Here is a 25,763-nt window from a genome sequence, read left to right on the forward strand (position 1 = left end):
TGAAGTACAATAAAAAAAAATAAAAAGATTTAACTAAACGCATAAACATTAGCTCACTCCACTAAGGGGGAAAATCCTTCAGGAAAAATGCTGCTTCTGGAATTTCCATTACAAGTGATTTTCCATTGTTGATTTATCCATTTCTTAAAATAGTTTTGTGAAATAATTAACATCGTAACTTCAGAAACTTGAAGCACAGGAAATGTAAGTAACAAAACCCCCAGCCCAGACCTTGCTTCATTTCCTTCTTAGGTTTTCTGGTGTAACTTAACTTTTTATCCCATATAAGATTCAATTGTAGAAGAGGAAGTCAGATTTGTTTCCTTTGACACTTTCTTGAAATTTCTCTTTGGCACTAAATAAAACTTAAATACAAATGGTTCCTTTTTGTTTCAGGGAAAAGACTTTTGTTCTAACACCAGAACTTAGTCCTAAGAAACTTCGGGTCTTACCTTTCGAAAAAGCCTCAGTATGCCATTATCATGGAATAGAGTAAGTTCTTATTTACTGTTAACTCTTTGGTGTGTTTTTCATGTAGCTTTTCTCATATGAGTGTGAAGAGTAGTTGTAATAAAACAGTATAAATTGAGACACAGAACCAAAGAGAAAGTATATCAAAAATCTCAAAAAAAATCAGTATATACACAAATAATTTGTCTTCTATGAAAAAAAGTCATTTTAAGATTCATCAATTTTTATAATGTTTAAATATCTCATTATTAGTTACTAGATACTTTAATCAAAATTATTTTAATCCTTATGTTATAAATGCATGTGTACCCTATGGGTCCCCTTAATGTTCTCTGGTTGTTAAAATTACATTGTAATTGCTCAGTAATTAAATTGGATAAAATTTGTTCCTATTTGTAACATGTTAATTATGTGTGCATTTTTATAGAATTTTAATGGATCAGTTACAAAAAGAATTTCAATGGATTCTCTTTTGCTTAAAGGTATTAGCCGTTTCTGAGGTCATGTGTACATCTACTGTTTTCATAAAGACAAGAAATTGAATGAAGATGATATATTTTATGATAATTTTTTAAGACCTTGGTGATTCATTTTGCAAGATGTTTAGCATCGTAAAGCATTTTTATTTTTATTTTGCATAAATTAAAATAGAAGGGAATTGATTTTATCTTAATCTTTAAGAAGCAACTTTATCAGTGAAGAACTGAAAAATTCTGTTTTGACTGGCTTGTAAACTGAATCTTTAATTTGCACAGACTTTAAAGATGTTGTCCTGCATTCATTCAGGAGCTAAAGACACAAAACATTGTAAGGCAACTATTTCTGCCCTTAAGAAGCATATGCTCTACTAGGGGGAGAAAGAAACACATGATTTTAGTACAGTATAAACAGTGTTATAATGCAGATGTATAACGGTGCTTAGGAAACTCAGGGGATGGAGTAAACAAATGCCAGGAATTATTTGACAGAATTTCAGAGCGAACATATGAACTAGGTTTGAAAGAATGAATTGGAGTTTACCTGGGAGAAAAGGGGGTAATCTGGAGGAGGAAGGGGACTCAGAGATACAGATTCTAGGAAGAGGAGAAATAGCATTGTTGGTTTTGAATAAGAGTAAGAAATATATTGCACTATCCTGTTGCTGTCAAGTTGATTCCGACTCATAGCGACCCTGTAGGACAGAGTAGAACCACCCCAAAGGGTTTCTAAGGCTGTAATTTTAATGGAAGCAGACTGCCACATCTTTCTCCCACAGAGTGGCTACTTTTCAAACCACCAGTCTTTCAGTTAGCTGAACACTTAACCACTGCACCACCAGCGCTCCCTCATACTGTACTATAACGAGCCTGAATCATGAAGTCATGAAGATCATTGTTGGCATGGCAGGGAGATTGATCTTTATATTTGAGGCATTAAAAACCTTATTTTTATTTTTTAAGCTTGGATTTGTGTCATCGAAAGAAATCTCATTTGTGGCTGGATAAATTAAATTGAAGTATTTCAAGCAGGAGATATTGAGGGGCTAAAATACTATCAGTACAGTGAAAATAGAAAGGAGAGATCGAAGAGCTATCTAGAGGCAAATAGAAACTTGAAACCAATTAGATGTTGGGGATGAGCAAGAAGGAGACGACAGGAATTACTTTGGGGTTTCTAGCTTAGACATATTGGGTGGATGGTGATACAATTGAGACAATACAGAAGGACACACAAATCATTCTAGCAGCGTTTAGGTTTCTTGCCGTATTTAAATAGAATTTGGCTCATTTAAAGAATATTTTCTGGAAAGTTTGACACTAGAGTCAACATTCAGTTACTTTATTTTCTGACCTTAGAATTAAACTCCCCATTAAAATCAGGAGCAAGAAAAAGATACCTACTGTTACCACTTTTTCTTTTTTTTTTTTTAGCCATTATCTTGTACGTTTTAGCCAATGAATTAAAATAAGGAACACTACAGAGATATTAATGCAAGGGCATTTATCACAGTATCATTTAAAATAAGAAACACTGGAAACAATCTAAATGTCCAACATTAGGGGCTTGGTTGAATACATTTTAGTACATTCATAAACTAAAATTCTGTGTACCTGCCAGATTGGCTAAAATTTTAAAAATATGAATAACTAAATATTGGCAAATGTGTGGAACAGTCAGAACTCTCATACATTGTTGGTGGGAGTGTGAAATGATGTATCTACTTTAGAAAAGGAGGTGGCAGGTTCTTAAAAAACTAAACGCACTCATACCCTGTGACCTAGCAATTCCAAGACTAGATATTTTCCCAAGAGGAATAAAAACATGTCCACAAACAGAATTGTACAAGACGTTCATAGTGGTTTTATTCATAATAGCCCAAAACTGGAAATAGCCTAAACTTACATAAATGGGAGAAAAGATAAATGGTGGTATGCCTAAACAAAGCAATACCACTCAGTACAAAAAGGAGGCAGCTATTGATACGCAGTAACATAGGTGAATGTCCAAAAATTATATTGAGTGAAAGAAGCCAGATATAAAATAAATCATACGGTATAATTCTGTTTTTATAATTTTCTAAAACAGTAACATCCAGTCTATGGTGGGGGAAAAGAATCAGAATAGTAGTTGCCTCTGGATTTGAGGGCAGGGAGTGACTGGAAAGGGGCTGGAGTGAACTTTTGGTCACTTTCTGTATGTTGATAGTGGTTTGGTGTATACAGGTGGAAGGATTGAGCATTTCGCTGTATGCAAAATTTTCATCAGAAGGAAAAATCAGTGAACAAATATTGAAATCTAATGAATGTTATGCAAGATGAACTATTTAAGAAGAAGTGTACCCACTGCCCTCAAGTTGATTCCAACTCAGCCCCATAGGGTTTCCAAGGCTGTATGTAATCTTTACAGAAGCAGATCACCAGGTCTTTTCCCCTGCAGAGTGGCTGGTGGATTAGAACTACCGAAGTCTTCATTAGTTTAACCACTGCACCACCAGGGCTCCTTGAAGAAGTGTACAGATGTCTGAAATTTACATTGAAATGTGTCAGAAGCATAAGGTGAATTGTTAGATGGATGTTGTTAGGTGCCTTCGAGTCAATTTTTGACTCATAGTATGACCAATGTAACAGAGTAGAACTGTCGCATAGCGTTTTCTAGGCTGTAATCTTCAGGGAGTAGATTGCCAAGTCTTTTGTCCCGCGGAGCTACTAGGTGGGTTCGTAATGCCTTTCAGTTAGCAGCCAAGCACTTAACTGTGGTGCCGCCAGGGCTCCTTGTTGGAAAGAGAGAGGGATAAATAGATGGGTAGATAGATAAAGCATGTATGGAAAATGTTAATGGTAACATCTAGACGATGGATATACAGATGTTTTCCCCGTAAAATTTTTTCAACCCTTCTATATGTTTGAAATTTTTCATAACAAATATTGGAAAGAAAATTCTATGCAGGCATTGAAAATCAAGTTTTGATATGGGAAAATGCTCACTGAATCATGTTTTAAAAATTGAGTCATAAAACTATTTGTGCGCTATAGTAAAATTTAAAAGTCTGTTCATTAATCACCAAATTATTAACATGTTTCTCTGTGAGATAGGATTAAGGTAAATTTTTATTTTATACATTTTTTAACTTCCAGATTTTCTACAGGGAAGATCTATCAGTTTTTTAATCAGAGGAATTTGAGGGAGGGCAAATTAAACCTCTTACCCATCTAGTTGGGCTCTTTTAACATGTCTTTCGCATACTTCTTACAGGGTAATCATTTTACATAGCATAATTTAGTTCATAGGTGTTTTGGGGTAAAAAAAACATTTTGCTTAAAGTTGAATATTTTGGGTTTAAAAATCACTGCTGATATTTTAGATAATTTGAGGTACTACATTTAAAACTCAAAATAAGTTACACAAGGTACTTTTTCATGTACTGTAACTGCTTAGGCATAGATGCTACGGTTCACTTGTAGGTGTCTCTTTGGTCATTTTTAGGTCACTAATTTTTGTGTCGTCTTCTCTGCAGCATCAAAAGTAATGTAATTACTGGACCTTAAACATCTGGGTGTCTGAGTATGGAAAAAACAATTGAAATAAGAATTTGAAGACTTTAAAATGAGCAATAAGAAGTACAACATCCAATAATTAATCATTTCTGACAGAAGCCCTGTATAAGATGTTAATTTGAATCTAAGTCATTCAGATAACACTTTCCAAATTGTTTTGTGAATAGCAGACAGGCTACTCAGAGGTATCTACTGAATGGTATAAAGATGAGAAATAACACTTGTTCCCGCTTTTCATGTCTGACACTTGACCAAAGGACTCCTTGTTTGAGAAGATTTTTTTTTTCCATCTAACATCAAAAGATTAGGAGTAGTTTTCCAAATAGTCTTGAATTTAGCTAGACCTTGTATTTAAACTGTTCATATTTTTAGCTATACACCTTTTTGTGGCAATGATTACAAAATTATATTTTCTATTTGTACTAAATTTACCTTAATCAAATTTAGTGAAAGCTTCTTTGTTCTGTTGTTGTTGTTACTTGCCGTCAAGTCATTTCCGACTCATAGCAACCCTGTGTACAGCAGAACCAAACACTGCCCAGTTCTGCACCATTCTCGTAATCATTCTATGTTTGAGCCCATTGTTGCAGCCTCTGTATCAATCCATCTCGTCGAGGGTCTTCTTCTTTTCACTGACCATGTACTTTACCACACACAGTGTCCTTCTCCAGAGACTGGTCCCTCCTGATAAAATGTCCAAAGTACGTGAGACAAAGTCTCGCCATGCTCACTTGTAAGGAGCATGCTGGCTGTAATACTTCCAAGACGGATTTGTTCATTCTTCTGGCTTCCATGGTATATTCAGTATTCTTCGCCAGCACTACAATTCAAAGGCATCGATTCTTCTTCGGTTGTCCTTATTCATTGTACAGCTTTTACATGCATATGAGGCAATTGAAAACACCATGGCTTGGGTCAGGCACACCTTAGTCCTCAAGGTGACATCTTTGCTTTTTAACATTTTAAAGAAGCCTTTTGCAGCAGATTTGCCCAGTGCAATACGTCCTTTGATTTCTTAACTTCTGCTTCCATGGATGTTGGTTGTGGATCCAAGTAAAATGAAATCCTTGAAAATTTCAATCTTTTCTCCATTTAACATGATGTTGCTTATTGGTCCAGTTGTGAGGATTTTTGTTTTATGTTAAGGTATAATCTATACTAAAGGTGGTAGTCTTTGATCTTCATCAGTAAGTGCTTCAAGTCTTCTTCACTTTCAGCAAGCAAGGTTGTGTCATCTGCATATCAAAGGTTGTTAATGAGTCTCCCTCCAATCTTGATGCCTTGTTCTTCATGTAGTCTAGCTTCTTGGACTATTTGCTTAGCATACAGATTGAATAAGTATGGTGAAAGGATACAACCCTGATGCACGCCTTTCCTGATTTTAAAGCACCCATTATCCCCTTGTTCTGCCTGAGCTACTACCTCTTGGTCTATGTACAGGTTCCGCATGAGCACAATTAAGTGTTCTGGAATTCCCATTCTTCACAATGTTATCTAATTTGTTATGATTCACACAGTCAAATGCCTTTGCATAGTCAATAAAGCACAGGTAAACATCCTTCTGGTATTCTCTGCTTTCAGCCAGGATCTGCCTGACATCAGCAATGATATCCCATGTTCCACTTCCTTTCTGGCTTGAATTTCTAGCAGTTGCCTGTCAATGTGCTGCTACAACGGTTTTTTAGTAATCTTCAGCAAAATTTTTCTTGTGTGTGGTATTAATGATATCGTTCAATAATTTCCGCATTCAGTTGGATCACCTTTCTTTGGAATGGGCACAAATATGGATCTCGTCCAGTCGGTTGGCCAAGTAGCTGTCTTCCAGATTTCTTAATATAGACAAGTGAGCGCTTCCAGTGTTGCATCCATTTGTTGAAATATCTCAATTGCTATTCCGTCAGTTCCTAGAGCCTTGTTTTTCACTAGTGCCTTTGGTGCAGCTTGGACTGCTTCGTTTAGTACCATCTGTTCTTGATTATATGTTCCCTCCTGAAATGGTTGAACATCAACGAATTCTTTTTGGTACAGTGACTCTGTGTATTCCTTCCTTCTTCTTTTGATGTGTCCTGTGTTGATCAGTATTTTGCCTATAGAATCCTTCAGTATTACAACTCGAGACTTGAATTTTTTCATCAGTTCTTTCAGCTTGAGAAATACCAATCATGTTCTTCCCTTTTGGTTTTCTAACTCCAGGTCCTTGCACATTTCATTATAATACTTTACTTTGTCTTCTCCAGCCACCCTTTGAAATCTTCTGTTCATCCCTTTGTTCTAGTATATAAAATTTGATGGATAGGATATATTTTTTCTGGCCCCCTTTTCAATTTTTTAAAGACCTAGAAATTAAGCAGTACAGAAGAGTTCATAGTGAAAACCAATAATTTCTTTCCTTATTACCCCCCGCCTCCAGTCCCAAGTTTCTCTTTTGTTTGTTTAATATTAGTTTTCTTAGTGGTTACATGTTTTATTCTAAAGGATATGCTTATATCAGTATTTTTCAGTGTCTCCGTATAAAATATTATTGACTCTGATATGAAACATGAAAATAAACAACAAAACTCATGTTGAGAAGGGGAAACAAATCCTCGTTTGTTGTTTATTTTCATGTTTTTAAATAATATGTTTAAATTTCTTTCTTATTCCATGAGCTGTAAACAGTATCTTCCTCATTTTGTTTGATAAGAATTTTAGGGCCTCCTGATCTGTTAATGGTCCCTAATAAACATATTTAAGTATTTTACATGTAACTTGAAACACAAGTTACATACAGCTTTAAAGTTGAAAGCATTGAACAGTGTTTACATTATTATGATGAAAAATAGTGTTCACTGCTGAGAAATGTACTAGTATTAACGTTTTCTTCACTACATGGCCAAAATATTGACCTCATGCCGCATGTCTTTTTCTCCCCTTCAGCCCTGGAAACTCATTGAAGCACTGCTTTCAATGGAATAGGCTATAATAATTACATTTTAACTGATGACTAAAGTGTCCATCATATAAGCATATTTCAGATTATTTTTTCCAAAATGTTGAAGTTTATTTTTGTTTATTCTGAGTCTCATCTCCCTACTTTTTTTCTTCTGTTTTTATTTTAGTATAGAAAAGTCATAATAGTACATGTGAGTTTGAAGAATGTGTAAAGGATATATTCTTCATGATCATTTATCAAAATATTAAATTAAGACTTATTTGGGCACTGTTTCCAGATGGGCCTACATCTACACGGACCTTTATTTATTAATGTATACACATGTGTTGTTGTGAGATCCTGATCTGTTATAAAGGAGTAGCTTTCTTCTCCTGCGCTGCCTGCCTATCCTCATAAACAAACAGTCAAATCTGTGACTCAGTTTTCCTTTACTATAAGTTCCTGCTTGATAACTCAGGGCATTGAGACCCAACTAACAAAGCTGCAGGATGTAAGCACAGTGAAGCCAGAGGCATGTTTTTAAAGAAGATTTGGGTGTATTGTGTGGGGGCCTATTAATGTTAAACAAGATTATGAAGTAGAAACATAGTTCAGTTGTTTGTTTTTAGGTGCCGTCGAGTCACTTCCAACTCATAGCAACCCTACATACATAATTCAGAGGACATTTTAAAATAAATGTGAAACTGTAAAGAAAGTTGTCTCTTTCTATGTTACTGTGGGCCTCTAGGACCCTTGGGCTTTTCCTCTACTCTCACATAAAGGAATATTTGGAAAAAATATATACAAATTGCTCATATGCAAATCAGTGTTTCTTAAGGCAAAATGAAATATATTTCCTTTTTTTGCCTTTTGTTTTTTATTTTTCGCTTATCTATCCTGTCCTAGAGTATAAGTTGCCATTGGTTATAACATCCACAGTTGTTTTTTTTTAAAAGAACGAATTAAACTTTACTGCTAGTAAACTGTGACAATCAGTTGGTCATACCAGCCTCTTGTTGCTTTGAAATTTCTTTCATTTGTTCCAAAATATTTGGCAATTTCTCCTGTCTTCACTGGCATAGCTTGGTGTACGATAGGCAGTACTTTTGCCAGTTTCTCAGTTACAAAACAAAAATAGCTCCATCTTCTTATGGCTATTTCTTTTCTTCTTACAACCTGTAAAGCATTTAGTCACTGTTTTGCAAGGAAATATGAAATTGCAGTCACTCATCCAACAGTGAATATTTGCTTCACTAATATCAAATGTATATACCTTGCTACTCTGTTTCTGTTCCTTTCTTATTTACGAATGAATGTTTTGTTTCAGTGCCAAATCATAGAAAAATCACTTTGAAGACATTTTAATTGTCAATTAAAGTCAACATGCATAGTGCACATAATTCAGTTAAAGGGATGACATTATGAATAGCTGTGATCAAAAGATGTTAAAATTGGAAGGAAAAAATTATGTATCTTAGAATCAAAATCTTACAATAGGAAAACATGAATTTTAGGATTGAAATATGCATCTTTTCTCTCAAAAATTTCCTGTAGTTTAATCAGGCATTGCATTGCCTCTTGCCTAGAATCTCTCTTAAAATTCATAGTTCTTAACCTGTTCTCTAGATCCTATGATTTGCCCAGGCCATAGAGAGGACTCATCAGTAATCCTTAGATTTTTAATGAAATATGTTTCATTAAACAACAAACTAGTGAAAGAATGTTAGACAGAGAATTGAGAGACCTACTCTGCCACCAATTCACATATTTACTTAGGAGCTCCGTTTCCTCACCTGTTAAATTATATTCTTGGTTAAATCAGAAAATTTCAGCCCTAGCTACACTTTAGAATCACTTGGGCAGCTTTTAAAAAATGTTGAAGTGGGTTTTCACACGGCTTGGTCTCACCCCAGACCAGTTAAATCAGAAACTCTGGGCATGAGGGGCAGGTACCAGCATTTCTTAAAAGTTCTTCAGCTGTATCTAATGTTCTGTCATGGGTCAACCGCTCAGGAAGATGATCTCTAATGCTCCTTACATTTTACATGAGAGATGTTGTTAGTTGCCATCAAGTCAATTCTGACTCATAGTGACCCTGTGTACAACAGAATGAAATGCTACCCAGTCCTGTGCCATCCTCACAATCATTGCTGTCTTTGAGCCCATTTTTGCAGCTACTGTGTCAGTCCATCTCATTGAGGGTCTTCCTCTTTGCTGACCCTCTACTTTATCAAGCATGATGTCCTTCTCTAGGGACTGATCCCTTCAGATAACATGTCCAAAGTATGTGGGACAAAGTCTCACTATCCTCTCTTTTAAGGAGCATTCTGACTGTACTTCTTCCAAGACAGATTTCTTCCTTCTTCTGGCAGTCCGTGCTATATTCAGTATTCTTCGCCAACACCATAATTCAGAAGCATCAATTTTTCAGTTTTCCTTATTCATTTTCCAGCTTTCACATGCATATGAGACGATTGAAAATACCATGGTTTGGGTCAGGTGCACCTTAGTCCTCAAAGTGGCATCTTTGCTTTTTAACACTTGGAAGAGGTCTTTTGCAGCAGATTTGCCCGATGCACTATGTCATTTGAACAACAACATAAGAGATAATGTAGTAAAATGGTTAAGGTCAGGCTCTGAAGTCACTGACCTGGGTTTAAATCCTGACTGCTACATATTATTAGCATACCATAAGATTTGCTGTGGTAGAAAATAGATGATGATGATGATAACAATAATAATAATAGCAGTCTACATTTATTGACTGCTTTGCTTGGCATGTTCCAGCCACTGGTCCTAAATGCTTTACAGGTACCATTTCAAGGAATCCCCACAATAGCTTTTTGAGATAACAACTGTAGTTCTCATTTTACAGATGAAGAAAGAGAGCTTATATAAAGTTAAGTAATTTGGCCAAGTTCACACAGCTAGGAAGTGGTGAAGGTCAGATTTAAATCCAGGGAGTCTGGCTCCATAGTCTTACTCTTAGAAATCAAATATGTCAGTGTGACAGGGGAGAGATAAAGTCCTTAAAACTTCGGTCAAGCAATCAGACATTAGGGCGATGGTACACTCTTTTGAAGTTGAACTGAAAGTTTATGGACCGCAAAATCTGATGTTAGGGAGTATCTTAGAGTTTTACAGGTAAAAAGAACAAAGGGAGGGAAAGGTTTTAATTTTTACAGTCCTACTATCACATACCAGAAAGACGTTTACCTGTGTTTTATTGACTATGCAAAAGCATTTGACTGTGTGGATCACAACAAATTATGAATAACATTGCAAAGAATGAGAATTCCAGAACACTTAATTGTGCTCATGAGGAACCTGTACATAGATCAGGAGGCAGTCATTCAAACAGAACAAGGGGATACTGCATGGTTTAAAGTCAGGAAAGGTGTGCATCAGGGATGTATCCTTTCACCATACCTATTCAGTCTGTATGCTGAGCACATAATCCAAGAAGCTGGACTATATGAAGAAGAATGGGGCGTGAGGATTGGAGGAAGACTCATTAACAACCTGTGTTATGCAGATGACACAACCTTGCTTGCTAAAAGTGAAGAGGACTTGAAGCACTTACTGATGAAGATCAAAGACTACAGACTTCAGTATGGATTGCACCTCAACATCAAGAAAACAAAAATCCTCACAATGGACCAATAAGCAACATCATGATAAACAGAGAAAAGACTGAAGTTGTCAAGGATTTCTTTTTACTTGGATTCACAATCAACACCCATGGAAGCAGCAGTCAAGAAATCAAACCAGTGATTTGCATTGGGCACATCTGCTGCAAAAGACCCCTTTAAGGTGTTGAAAAGCAAAGATGTCACGGCGCGTCTGACCCAAGGCATGGTGTTTTCAGTCGCCTCATATGCACGCAAAAGCTGGACAATGAATAAGGAAGACTGAAGAAGAATTGACGTCTTTGAATTGTGTTGGCGAAGAACGTTGAATATACCATGCACTGCCGAAAGAACGAACAAATCTGCCTTGGAAGAAGTACAACCAGAATACTCCTTAGAAGCAAGGATGGCGAGACTATGTTTCACGTACTTTGGACATGTTATCAGGAGGGGTCAGTCCCTGAAGAAGGACATCATGCTTGTTAAAGTAGAGGGTCAGTGAAAAAGAGGAATATCTGAACGAGATGGATTGATTGACACAGTGGCTGCAACAATGGGCTCAAGCATAACAAGGATTGTGAGGATGGTGCAGGACTAGGCAGTGTTTCTTTCTGTTGTACATGGGGTCACTGTGAGTCAGAATCCACTCGATGGCACCTAATACAACGACAACAACTATCAGATAAGGAACCCTGGTGGCGAAACAGTTAAGCATTCTGCTGCTAACTGAAAGGTCGGCGGTTCAAACCCATCAGCTGCCCTGTAAGAGAAAAGACCCGGCAGTCTGTTCCCTTTAAGATTACAGCCTAGGAAACCTTACTGGGCAATTCTACTTTGTTGTATAGGGTCGCTGTGAGTTGGAGTTGACTCAACAGCACCCAACAACACTATCACTTATGTGAAACCATTGGGTTTCCTTAAGAAGGCAGTCATAGAAGATAAAGTGAATAACTTTCCAGGGTCCCGCAGTTCACAGGTGGTTTTCCTCATATGCCTATTTGTTGTCCTGACAACACAGGGTTTCTTTGAGTTCAGAAGCATTCACGTCTAATTGATTCCCTAAATCAGATTTAGCCAGAAACTAGATGCACAGTGGGCTAAAGTGTTTGAAGGAAAATCTGTCAGTCAGCTAGGAAGGTGGGAAGTGGGTTTCAAAGAAAAAATTCAAAATGTTCTGAGCTCTGTTTGGTGAGCCAGTTTAGAATGACTATATTCTTTTAATCTTTTTGTTGAAATGAGCTTGTTCTTTCTAACGTAAGTCAGCATTTCGCAGTCATTACATATCGCCTATACTGGAAAATCAGAGGCTGGTAGAGCTTTAGAAGGTATTAAAGGAGCAGTTGTATTCTTTTGAAAATAAACCAGATGATTAACTTAATCTGTTGCTCAGAAACACAGGCAAAGAAGAATCCGATTGTACTTTCAATTTTTTAATCTTTTGCCATATCATATAGCAGGCTAGAAAACGCTGAACTTGTGAGGGAAATAGGCTATTCATTGAACCTTCCAAAGTCATTAGTAACTTAAGAACTTGCTGTGCCTTTCCTTAAAAATAAATGTTTTGTTATTTTCTGAGTGGCAGGGAAAAGCCCTTTGCTGTCATGGAAGCTTTGATTTTAATGATCTTTCCCTCATTTTAGGTATTGCTTGGATGACCGAAAAGCTTTAGAAAGAGATGGGGGATTTTCTGAACTTCAATCTCGTCTTATTCGTTATGAAACTCAGACTACCTGCACCAGAGAAGGTTTTCCAATACCAACTGTGTTGAGCCCTCTTCCCTCTCCTGCTGTTTTGTCAGAGCCTGGAAGTGTTCCTGACGGAGAAGCTTTACAAAGTGAACTCCGAACTGAAGCCTCCCGATTGAAACGGCAATCAAAGGACCGGAATTGCCTTTATCCCAAAAAAAGGTGATATATTAAATGCACAAAAATAGTATCTTGACAGAAAGCATTTTAGTCTCTAGAGTAACTTCCTTTTCATATTAGTCTTTGTCTTAGTTATCTAGTGCTGCTATAACAGAAATACCACAAGCGAATGGCTTTAATACAGAAATTTATTTTCTCACAGTTTAGGAGGTTAGAAGTCTGAATTCAGGGTGCTGGCTCTAGGGGAAAGCTTTCTCTCTTTGTTGGCTGTGGAGAATGGTCCTTGTTTCTTCTGAGCTGCTCCTGAGCAATCTTCATGTGGCTTGGCATCTCTCTCCCCCATCTCTGTCTGCTGGTTTGTTTAATCTGTTTCATATCTCAAGAGATTGACTCAGAATACACGCTATACTAATCCTGACTCAAGATACACCCTACAGTAATCCTGCCTCATCAACATAACGAAGACAGCGTATTCCCAAATGGGATTGTAACCACAGGCATAAAGGTTAGGATTTGCAGTACATATTTTTGGGAGACATAATTCAATATTAAGTTGCTTTCTGGATAGTTAAATTCCTACATAGCAGGAGTTTTGTTTTTATTGTATAGAGTTGATGAATTTTTTTTCTAAGTTATAAAAAAGAGATGACTTGGAAAAAAAAATTCACCCTTTCTCGCTTTATATGCTAATACACAGTCCATTCGCACAATGGATTGTAAAGTTTTTAAGCCATTGAACAACTGAAATCTTACCCAGTAGATTAAGCAAATGAGCTGCTCTGTAAAGAGAGTGTTTGGTGATGGCAGTTCTGTTAGCTTTTTCTTCCTTCTTCTCTCACAGCTTGCTGCTTTGCATTGGCCCCTTAAGGGGTTTCATGAGGCACCATTTTAAAACCACTTGTTACATATAAAATATAGCCTTGAAACCTACACAGTAATCTATTATGTCAAACTTTTCTAGATACCTTTTTATTATTTTTTTTTTTGCTAGCGAAATAAAATGTTCAAAGGCTTGATTAGAAGTTAGAAATATGTGAAATATGCACTCTAATTTCTACTGAATTTATATATCTTTAGAAACTCCTTCAAGTTTAAGTCCTTGCCATTTAAAGCAAGGCTTAAATTCTTATTACATTACTTTAAACCTTTGAAAAAGTATGAAATATGTGAAAATGAAATTTTGCTATCTTTTTTTTTTTTGAAAGTTAAAAGTATTAGAATACTATTTCTGTGATGCAGAAGAACTAAAATATTTTCTCAGGGACTTTATAAATTTAGGGTGCTCTTTATACCTGATAAAGCAAAAAAGCAAATCCCTTAACATTTGGGATACTGTATTTTGTAACTGCATTCTTTATTTCTGACCTGTGACTAGTAAAAAGATGTAGGTGTTCTAGAAAAGAAAGTGCACTGTGATCTATGGGTTAGCAGAATGAAGGCTGTAAGACCCTATCTTGTAAAAGCAAACATGTTTAAAAGATTGAAATAAGAACATGTTTTATAGTTTTAGTTATATTTGTTTAACATGATTATTTATTTTGCACAGGCAGTTGCATAGGTACAGTAAGAAATGTGATTTCTTGTTAAAATGATCTTAATTGAAAAGTATAAATTCTTATGCTTTTGTTTAAGATAATGAATATTGAGTGTATAAATAGCACCACTTTTCATGTCATAGCTGATTTATGTGAGAAATTGTAAACGAGAGAGGAAAAAATAGTAATATTGCTCATTGTTTTCCCTATTAGCTGAAATTCTAGTTTATTACTTGCTGTTTTCTAGGTTTTAGTCACTCATTTGAAGAATTAAAGGAACAACTTTATAATATGTTGATTTTTGTTTAAGGCAGTAGTAGTAAGAAATTTTGTTTGCTTTTCTTGAGTTTATGTCTGAATGGATATATTTGCAATATTTACGACAGAAAATGGACTTCATTATTGATTCACTTAATGTATTTTGTTGATTTTCTTCCCCACAGTAGACTTGTGAAATCTGAAAGTTCAGATTCTCTTCCTTCTCAAACAAATGGCAGTAGTCATCATCACCACCGCGTAGTGACATCCAGAAGGCCGCAGGCAAAGCAGTCACTATCGATGACTGGCCCATGTGTCCCAGTCCCTAGCACGGAAACTGCAAAAGTCACTATAAAGGCCAGATCCAGTCAAAAAAGTGTGCCAGAATCAAAAACATCCAGGCGAATTAAAGAATCAAGATCACAGAAACACACACGGGTAGAGATTCATTTGCCATCTTTCTTTGTTCTGCAGAGGAAGAAATTCTGTCATTGCATTGTTTCAAAATGTATGACCTAAAAATTTTACGGATGAAATGAAATGATGTCTGGAATTTACTTTAAAATAATCCAGTGTGAGAGAGATGGTGAAAAACCACGTGGGGGTATAAATGAAACAGGGTTAGCCAGGAATTGATCATTGTTGACACTGGTTGGTAGATATATTCAAGATGGGAATTTGCTATAAAATATTCTCTTTACTTTTTTTGTTTGAAATTGTCCGTAATAAAAAATACACACCTGTCTATCCCTGCCGTGTGTAACTTTTACACTCAAATTTCAGTTCGGACCTCATAATTTGAATTCCTCTTTTAACAAAGTCCAGTCATTTTCTGGTAATATATATTATTGTGTGACCCGTGTGACCACGTAAATGTTGCAAACATCTTTTCTTCCTGGTCATCTTGTCTTAATGAGCTTACCTTTCTTCAGCACAGCTAAATGATTTTGTAATTCACAGAATTGAACCTTTGTACCTTTTCCAAGAAATATCAGTCATATATTATGTTCTATTCAAGATATTGAAAGAAGTAGTTACTGAAACCCTGAGGAAACACAGTATTACTGAGACTCATGAATGCTTCACTGCCTGCAGCCAACGTCTCTTTGAAATCTCAAAGTTCTATCTAAAGGTATTGTGTCTTCTCTGCTAATGCCAGAAGTTATCTAATGTTCCTATTTGACATAAAATGATGTTTAGTGAGTATTTCTTAAGTCGATAGCATATATAACTAGTTGTTAGATTTAAAAAAAAAAAATGGAGATGGAAAAATCAAAGCCAAAATATTTTGTATTTGGTTTATTTTATTTTAGTCCCTAAACATAGAAAACTACATTTTTGACTGGTATCCTCAATAGTTCTCCTACCCAGTAAGCTTCAGAACATGTTTAACTGGTAATTTTCTAGCGTAGTGGAAAGGCTGATGGACTTATTTCTGATTTTGACTTAGGTTGATAATAAGTTTCAGAAAATGTTTAGTTGGTAGTTTTCTAGTGTAGTGAAAAGGCTACTGGGCTTCTTTCTTGTTTTGGATCTATTATCAGCTAGTTGTAAGGCACTGGGCAGGTCGGTCACTCAGATGAGAGTTTAGTCCTAAAACTTAGATGGTGTTATCTTCAGCCTTAAGAGTTTTTGGCTTGAATCACAGCTATATGTGGATTTCCGGTTAAAATGACAGGTTAAAACCAACAAATAATGGAACAACCAGAACGGAAATAATGAAAATGTTCATGCATTGTGAAGAATGTAACCAATGCCACTGAACAACTTGTGTAGAAATTGTTGAATGAGAACCTAAACTGTTGTGTAAACCTTCACCAAAACACAATGAAATATTACTAACCAAAAAAATAATAAGCAGAAATGAGATTATGCAGTATACCTAAATGTTTGAAAAAACTTTTGCTATACATTTAATCAATCTATTACAGCATTTAGGAGGAACAAAAAAAAAAGAACAGAATTACATACATGGAAAACTAAGCAAATGTAAAAATAGACATATAATTATTAACTATAGGATAAACAAAACATTAGCTAAAGAGGAACTATAAATATAATATATTAATTAGTTCAGGATTGAACATCATTTACCTAATCAAAAATTGTGCCACTGTTATTGAGAGGATGAGAAGAGAGGTAGTGTGTACAAGACTGAATCCTCAACCACTTTAACTGGTATCAGTAGTTACTGTCTAAAATTGTTAAGTCACAAAATAACAGTGTAACCATATTTAAAATATGAAAGTATACATCAGAGAAATGGCTAAGGGAATTGAGAGTGGCTGCCTCTATGGAAGAAACCCTGGTGGCATAGTGGTTAAGAGCTACGGCTGCTAACCAATAGGTCAGCAGTTCGAATCCACCAGGCACTCCTTGGAAAGCCTTTGGGGTGGTTCTGCTCTGTCCTATAGGGTCACTATGAGTTGGAATCAACTTGATGGCAGTGGGTTTGGTTTTTTGGCCTCTATGGAGTGTAACCTGGAGGTACAGAGGAGGACTGCTTTTTTTTTTTTTAAATACAAGCCTCTTATTATAATTGGTGTTTCTGTTTGTTTTACTTTGTACATCTAATTTGATAAATATAAACATTGATTTTTAAAAAGTCAGAGATTTCAGTTTTCCTATGTCGTTCCATCTTTGTGGTGAAACAAAATAGCCAAAAAGAAGAGAGAGAGAGAGAAAAAAACTTCCTCTGAAAAATAAATGCAAACTGTGTATTCATTTCCTGAATAGTGAAGTAATAATACTCAGTTAAGAGTAGGGTTTATATTAGGTCAGCATTATGGGAACTATGAGATGAGAGCTACATGGATTTATGTATATATATGTGTATGTATAGTCTATTACTTTGATTTTTGTAGTATTAATACTTGTAGAATGACTTAGGATAATCTCAACTTTATTTAATAATAATGAGTTGTTCTGTGTAATTTAATGTGCACATTATAAAATGCTGTATTTTTTTATATTTAGGATCTTAAAACTTCAAGGGGTCTATTTGAAGAAATGAAGAAAACAGCAAACAACAACGTTGTACAGGCAAGTGAATTATTCCCAAGAAACTACACTAAATCAAATTGGTGTTTTATTTCAGGGCAGCTATGATTGTATTTGCTAACCGAAAGGTCAAGAATTCAAATCCACCAGGCACTCCTTGGAAACTCTATGGGGCAGTTCTACTGTGTCCTATTAGGTCACTATGAGTCAGAATCGACTCAAAGACAACGGGTAGTAGGTAGTAGTAGGTTGCTGTAGTAGTAAAAGAATTTCTAAAATGATGTTAAGAAAGAAAAGGGAAAAATAAATAATCCAAAGAACTGGAAAAACTAATCAGTTTTGATAAGCAGTTTTCAATGTTTGGTTTAATTTCTTTCTAGTAACACTCTTTAAACATATTTTCAAATAAAAGTGAAAAAATGGAGCAGAATCTTCATTTTATCCAGTGAGAACAATATTGTACTCTACATTAGAAATTCAGCAAAAAGTGTTCTTAAGTTAGAACATAAAATGTGTTTTAAGTTAAAGATTTGGACATGTTCATTTTAAAACTGCCACTGTCGCTTCCTTAAAAAGCTAGAAATAGAAGTACCATACGATCCAGCTATACCGCTCCTTGGAATATATCCTAGAAAAAGAAGAGCCATCACACAAATAGATATACGTGCACCCATGTTCGTTGCAGCACTGTTCACAGTAGCAAAAAGATGGAAACAACCTAGGTGCCCATCAACGGACAAATGGATAAACAAATTATGGTATATCCACAGAAAGGAATACTACGCAACGATAAAGAACAACGATGAAGCCATGAAACATCTTATAGAGGAAGCTGGAGGTCATTATGTTGAGTGAATTTAGTCAGTCACAGAAGGATAAATATTGTATAAGACCACTATTATAAGAGCTCAAGAAAGGGTGTAAACACAGAAGAAAACATGCTTTGATTGTTACGAGGGTGGGGAGGGAGGGTGAGGGTTATTTACTAACTAGATAGTAGATAAGAATTATCTTAAAGGACAACACACACAACAGGGGAAGTTAGCCCAACTGGGGTAAACCAAACCTAAGAAGTTTCCTGAATACAGTCAAACACTGTGAGGGACAGAGTAGCAGGGGTAGGGGTCTGGGGACCATGCTTTCAGGGGACATCTAGGTCAATTGGCATAACAAAGCTTATTAAGAAAATGTTCTGCACCCTACTTTGGTGAGTGGCATCTGGGGTCTTAAAAGCTTGCAAGCGGCCATCTAAGATGCGTCAATTAGTCCCAGCCACCCGGAGTAAAGGAGAATGAAGAACACCAAGGACGCAAGGAAAGTAGTAGCCCAAGAGACAGAAAGGGCCACAGAAACCAGAGACTTCATCAGCCTGAGACCAGAAGAACTAGATGGTGCCTGGCTACCACTATGACTGCCCTGACAGGAAACACAACAGAGAGTCCCGGATGGAGCAGGAGAAAGGTGGGGTGCAGAACTCAAATTCTAGTAAGAAGACCAGACTTAATGGTCTGACTGAGACTGGAGCAATCCCGCAAAGCATGGCCCCTGGATTCTTTATCAGGCCAGAACCAAAACAATTTCCAAGGCCAGCTCTTCAGACAGGGATTGGACTGGACTGTGGGACATAAAGTGATACTTCTGAGGAGTGTGCCTCTTAGCTCAAGTAGGTACAAGAGACCGAATGGGTAGCTTCTGTCCGGAGGTGAGATTGGAAGGCAGAGAGGGTTAGGAGCTGGTTGAATGGACATGGGGAATCAGGGGTGAAAAGGAGGAGTGTGCTATCACAGTATGGGGAGAACAATTAGGGTCACATAACAATGTATATATAAATTTTTGTATGAGAAAAATAAATAAAACTGCCACTATGCTCTTTTGAGGTTTTAACACTATATTTTTCTATTATGTTTTTGATAGAAATATACCACAGTCATTTTTTTTTTCCTCCACCTAGGTGATTGAATGGGTATTAGAAAAGACAAGCAAGAAATGACCCAGAATCATGCTCTTTGGACAATTATAAATTGGATGGAACTATTATTTACTACTATCCTTATTTTGGAAATTATAAACATATGTCAAACTTTATTCAACAAACAGATGCTACATTTCTGAAGAATTTCATAAATATCCTATATTTAATATGGATGTTGAGATGTTCACTTAATGTATTTTAATTGTATACTTGTTTTATAGTTTCACTGTATTTTAATTTTTTCTACTCTTTTTGTGCATTAAGTGAAAGTTTACACACTGTATTTTAATTTTTAAAGTTAATACTTTATATGTTTAAATTTTTACTTTGCTTGTTTAATTATTACAATAAATATACAAAATATTTCTTTACTTCTTGGGTAGAATGTTTCTGTTGTTAGAACTACTTAAATTCCTCCATGTCAAGTTGATACGTTGCCAAGGATTTCTCCAAAGTGTTCCAACACCATAGTTTATTGAATTGCTCCCAATTTAGAAACTACTGGCAAACAAATCCACACAGGTAGCTATTTTCCCTTACCCCTCATTGTTGAAGGTATTAAAGTTTATTTGGAATCAAAATGAAGAAAGGGCAGAAATTGTGAAAATAAGACATACAAAAATGACTCTGATATAGACTCCCAGATAAGACTGTTCCTCACTCAAAAATACCTTTTCCTGTGGTAGAAAATTTGGAAAATATAAAGCAGAGTGGACAAAATTACCAACATTCTTCCCACCATTTAGAGGTAACTACTGTTAATATTTTTAAAAATATATATGCAGCTATTTTTAAAATTGGGGTAATACTATATGTGTGTCTGTAAGTTTATAGCCTGCTTTTCACTTAACATGTCCCAAATTTTATATCGTCATTATTTTAATGACTGCATAATATGGATGAACCATAATTCATTTAACCAGTCCCCCATTGTTGGACATTTAGATCCAGTTTTTCCCTATTACAAATAAAACGTTAATGAATCTTACTTGGTATAACTGTTTAGATGTGGAATTTGTGGATCTTAAGCTGGACAATGAATAAGGAAGACTGAAGAAGAATTGATGCATTTGGATTATGATGTTGGCAAAGAATATTGAATATACCATTGTTGTGGACTGAATTGTGTCCCCCAAAAATGTGTGTCAACTTGGGTAGGCCATGATTCCCAGTGTTGTGTGGTTGTCCTCCATTTTGTGATCTGATGTAATTTTATGTGTTGTAAATCCTAACTTCTTTGATGTTAATGAGGCAAGATTAGAGGCAGTTAACAAGGCAGGGCACAATCTACAGGATTAGGTTGTATTTTGAACCACTCTTTTGAGATTTAAAAGACAAAAGCAAAGAGGAGAGGGACCTCATTACCACTAAGCAAGAAGAGCCAGAAGCAGAATATGTCTTTTGGACCTGGGGTCCTTGCACTGAGAAGCTCTTAAACCAGGGGAAGACTGATGACAAGGACTGTCCCCCAGAGCCGACAGAGAAAGCCTTCCTCTAGAGCTGGCACCCTGACTTTGGACTTCTTGCCTCCTAGACTGTGAAAGAATAAATTTCTGTGTGTTAAACCCATCCACTTGTGGTATTTCTGTTAAAGCAGCACTAGGTAACTAAGACAACTATGAACTGCCAGGATGAACAAGTCTGTCTTGGAAGAAGTACAGCCAGAATGCTACTTAGAAGCAAGGATAGTGATTGGTCCCTCCTGATAACATTTCACGTACCTTGGATGTGTTATCAGGAGGGACCAGTCCCTAGAGAAGGACATCATGCTTGGTAATGTAGAGGGTCAGCAAAAAAGAGGAAGACCCTCAGCAAGATAGATTGACACAGCGGCTGCAACAACGGGCTCAAACATAGTAACAATTACGAGGATGGTGCAGGACCAGGCAGTGTTTTGTTTTCTGTTGTTCATAGGCTCGCTATGAGTTGGAACCGACTTGACAGCACCTAACAATAGCAACAACAAGGTTTTTGGTAAATACTTCAAATCGCCTTCCTGAGAGATGGATTTGCACTCCCACTAGCAGAGTCCCCTTTTCCTTTTTTTATGATTGAAAATTGTAAGGTTGAGTATTTGTTTTTAATAAGTTGGCAGCTCTGTTTATTCCTAGCTTTTGCCCTGAAGCAGAATAAGAAAACTATCTAGTTGCAAACATGGGCTTTTTCTTACTGAAGAGAAAGATTTTCCTGAGGGCAGAGTCCAGAAGAATAATGGAGTAGGGAACCATTCCTAGACAGCAGAAATGGACCCTATTCAAAGAACATTCCCTGTTTCTGACTTAGGGAGAAGTGGTGACATGTGTCCAGCTGGATCTCAGAATTACTACGGACTAATGACTGGTCACTTAATGAAAGGGAGTGTCTATTACCGTTATCCTGCTTCTGCCTCATCACTGTGTATTGAATGTATGGATGGAAGTTAACTTGTTTTTGTAGGTCACAGTATTCTAGATTAAGAAAATCCCTACTTTAGGAATCTCATGCCTACCTGGACCAGGTAAATGTCATGAAATACTGGACTTTGAGGTTGTTTTAGGAGGCAAGCATATTTTGCATGTGGGAGGAATGAAAATAATTGTGGCTAGCAGATGGAATATTGCAGGTTAAATACAGCCACAATGCTTTGACCTCCTCCTATCAAGAGGTAGAGTCCATTTCCCCAGCCCTTGCATCTGGGCTGCCACAGTGACTTGCTTTGACCAACCAAATGTGGCATAGTGACACAGTGTAAGCTGGAAGCTAGGTCTTGAGGACCTTGCAGCTTCTGCTTTGTTCTTGTAGAACGTTGCTCTGGATCTGCCACATAAGGGAGCCACTCTGGCTTACTAGAAGATGAGAGGCCACATGGAATAGAACTGAGGTGCCCCAGCACCAACAACTAGACATGTGAGAGAGACATCTTGAATCTTCCATTCCAGCAGACCCTCCAGCTGAATACAGCTGCGTGAGTGAGCTTAGGCAAAACCAGCAAGAAACTGCTCAGCCAACCCACAGAATCAAGGAAGAGTTGTCTTAAACCACTAGGTTTTAAGGTGATTTGTTTTGCCTAGGAGCGTTGGTGGTGCAGTGGTTAAGTACTCAGCTGCTAATGGAAAAGTAGAATGTTCTACCCTGTCCTATAGGGTTGCTATGAGTCAGAATTTACTCGACGGCAAAGAATTTGTTTTTAGTTTTGTTTTGTTTTGCCTCAACGTTAGAGTCCATTCACATCCAGGAATTCATTGAAGTGCAAGAAGTACAAGAAGGAAAGTTTTAAATAGTTGCAAAACACTTCATTTGTTAAGGCTGTAGTTCGAAGAAGCTTATTGTTTACACTAGATTTCCCTTTCTCATGAGACCCAGAAAACTTGCAGAGGAACAAGTTTCTTCACCCCTTTCTCAGGTGAGATTCTGAAGCAGGAAGCTGCAATTAATGAGGCTTTTTTGAAGGTCTTTCCTCGGGCATTGTCTGAGTTCTTGGGAGGAAATACGCGATATTCATCCAAATAATTGAAAGTTGCTGTAAATATAACTGGCTTTGTTTCTTGAAAAGAACAAAGTTTTCTTTCACATTGCCAGGCCCTGGTCCACGCCAAAGTAGAATCACAGCCATCAGGCCAAGCATGAAAGCAGGATCGTCTCTGTGAGATGGTAGTCGGTGTTGGAGGCTTTGTCCAGGGATGCCTTTTCCTCCCTGCATTGCCAAGACAGTGGATAGCCTGGGCATCAGTTCCCTTTTCTGCCTCTTGCTCCCTTAAGGCTTCCTTCTTTCTCTCCAGCCCCATCTCTTCCTTACTCTTCTTGCTGTGACACTGTCTGAGCCATGTTCTCTGTATACAGTTTTAGACTCTTCCAAGAAAAAACCCTATGTTTGGCCAAGGAAACAAAGCAGATAAAGAGTAAAAGGCCAAAATAAAGGTCCCCGCTGCTTTCTGTTACTGCACAGATGTGATTCCATACCCTCCTTAGACACGGTTTAGTCATTTTAATGAGGCTCTAGACTTGCTTCCCCTAGTGACGTCAAATTTAATGTGATTTAGAGGACCAGAAGTGATAGGGTAATGATTTCTGTCACATATTCAAATAGTTCTGTTATTCAAGATTTTATGAACAGGTTAAAAATATTAACCATTATCAGAAAACCATGCGTTAAAAAAAAACTTTTTTAAAAAAAGAATTTAAAAATGCATACTTGAGAAGTTCATGTCATAGAAAGGTATTAAGGTAACACTCTCCCCTTTCCATGACCCCCGGTCCCAATTCCCAGGAGTCACTGATGGTAAGAGACTTTTAAAAAAATGTATCCATCCAGACATTTTTATAGAAGTGCAAGAGTGTTATACATGTGTCCCATGTTTCTCACCTGATCAGACCCAATGCCCCCCCGTATTTTTAATTGTTGTGCTTTAAGTGGAAGTTTACAATTCAAGTCAGCATCTCATACAAAAATTTATACATACATTGTTATGTGACCCCAGTTGCTCTCCCTGTACTGTGATAACATACTCCTCATTTCCACCGTGGATTTCTCGTGTTCATTCAACCAGCTCCTGTCTCTTTTGCTTTCTCATCTTGCTTCCAGACAGGAGCTGCCCATTTAGTCTCATGTATCTACTTGGGCTAAGAAGCATACTCCTCATGAGTATCACTTTATGTCTTATAGCCCAGTCTAATCCTTGTCTGAAGGGTTGGCCTCAGAAATGGTTTTAGTTTTGAGCTGATAGAGAGTCCAGGGGCCACATCTTCTGGGGTTCCTCCAGTCTCAGGCCATTAAATCTGGTCTTTTAACTAGAATTTGTGTTCTGCACCCCACTTTTCTCCTGCTCCATCAGGGACTCTCTGTTGTGTTCCCTGTCATGGTCATTGGTGGTAGCCAAGCACCATCCAGTTCTTCTGGTCTCAGACTGATAAAGTCTCTGGTTTATGTGGCCCTTTCTGTCTCTTGGGCCAATACTTCCCTTGTGTATATGGTGTTCTTCATTCTCCTTTACTCCAGGTGGGTTGGGACCAATTAATGCATCTTAGATGGCCACTCGCTAGCTTTTAAGACTCAGAGACCACTCACCAAAGTGGGATGCAGAACATTTTCTTAATAAATTTTGTTATGCCAATGGAACTAGATGTCCCCTGAAAGCATGGTCCCCAGACCCCTACCCCTGCTACTCTGTCCCTTGAAGTGTTTGGTCATATTCAGGAAACTTCTTACCTTTGGTTTAGTCTAGTTGTGCTGACTTCCCCTGTAGTGTGTGTTGTCCTTCCCTTCAACTAATTCTTGTCTACTATCTAGTTAGTGAATACCCCTCTCCCTCCCTTCCCCACTCTCGTAACCATCAAAGAATGTGTTCTTCTGTGTTTAAAACTTTCCTTGATTTCTTCTAATAGTGGTCTTCTACAATATTTGTCCCTTTGCGACTGACTGAATTCATTCAGCATAATGCCCTCCAGATTCCTCCATGTTATGTTTCACAGCTTCATCATTGTTCTTTATTGTTGCATAGTATTCCATTGTGTGAATATACCATAATTTGTTTATCCATTCATCCGTTGATGGGCACCTAGGTTGTTTACGTCTTTTTGCTATCATGAACAGTGCTGCAGTGAACATGGGTGTGCATATACCTATTCATGTAACGGCTCTTATTTCTCTAGGATATATTCCAAGGAGTGGGATTGCTGGATCGTATGATACTTCTATTTCTACCTTTTTAAGGAAGTGCCAAATCGATTTCCAAAGTGGTTGTACCATTTTACATTCCCATCAACAGTGTATGAGTGTTCCAGTCTCTCCACAACCTCTCCAATATTTATTATTTTGTGTTTTTTGGATTAATGCTAGCCTTGTTGGGGTGAGATGGTATCTCATTGGAGTTATGATTTGCATTTCTCTAATGGCTAATGATCGTGAGCATTTCCTCATGTGTCTGTTAGCCGTCTTCTTTGGTGAAGTGCCTGTTCATATCCTTTGCCCATTTTTTAATTGGGCTGTCTTTTTGTTGTTGAGGTTTTGCAGTATCTTGTAGATTTTAGAGATTAGACACTGATTGGATTTGTCGTAGCCAAAATTTTTTTCCCAGTCTGTAGGTTGTCTTTTTACTCCTTTGGTGAAGTC

The 25,763-nt window shown here is 37.0% G+C and overlaps 1 protein-coding gene across 5 annotated transcripts in view; it reads left to right on the forward strand.

The window, feature by feature from the left end:
* MTBP (MDM2 binding protein) overlaps positions 1–20,375 on the forward strand; it is an 80,233-nt gene extending 59,858 nt beyond the window's left edge. The window contains exons 17-22 of one of the 5 annotated variants that reach the window (XM_004372978.3): positions 397–492; positions 12,686–12,952; positions 14,892–15,141; positions 15,722–15,835; positions 17,680–17,745; positions 19,655–20,375. In XM_004372978.3, coding sequence (XP_004373035.1) covers positions 397–492; positions 12,686–12,952; positions 14,892–15,141; positions 15,722–15,835; positions 17,680–17,745; positions 19,655–19,693 — 832 coding nt within the window. In that variant the 3' untranslated portion in view covers positions 19,694–20,375. Of the gene's footprint in view, positions 1–396; positions 493–12,685; positions 12,953–14,888; positions 15,142–15,721; positions 15,836–17,679; positions 18,110–19,654 lie in introns of those variants that run through there. The other 4 variants (XM_023728173.1, XM_023728172.1, XM_023728171.1 and 1 more) reach the window with 4 other exon arrangements.
* Positions 20,376–25,763: the final 5,388 nt, after the last annotated feature.

The sequence above is a fragment of the Trichechus manatus genome, unplaced genomic scaffold (genome assembly GCF_000243295.1).
Source record: "Trichechus manatus latirostris isolate Lorelei unplaced genomic scaffold, TriManLat1.0 scaffold00022, whole genome shotgun sequence".
In the NCBI taxonomy this organism is placed as follows: Eukaryota; Metazoa; Chordata; class Mammalia; order Sirenia; family Trichechidae; genus Trichechus; species Trichechus manatus.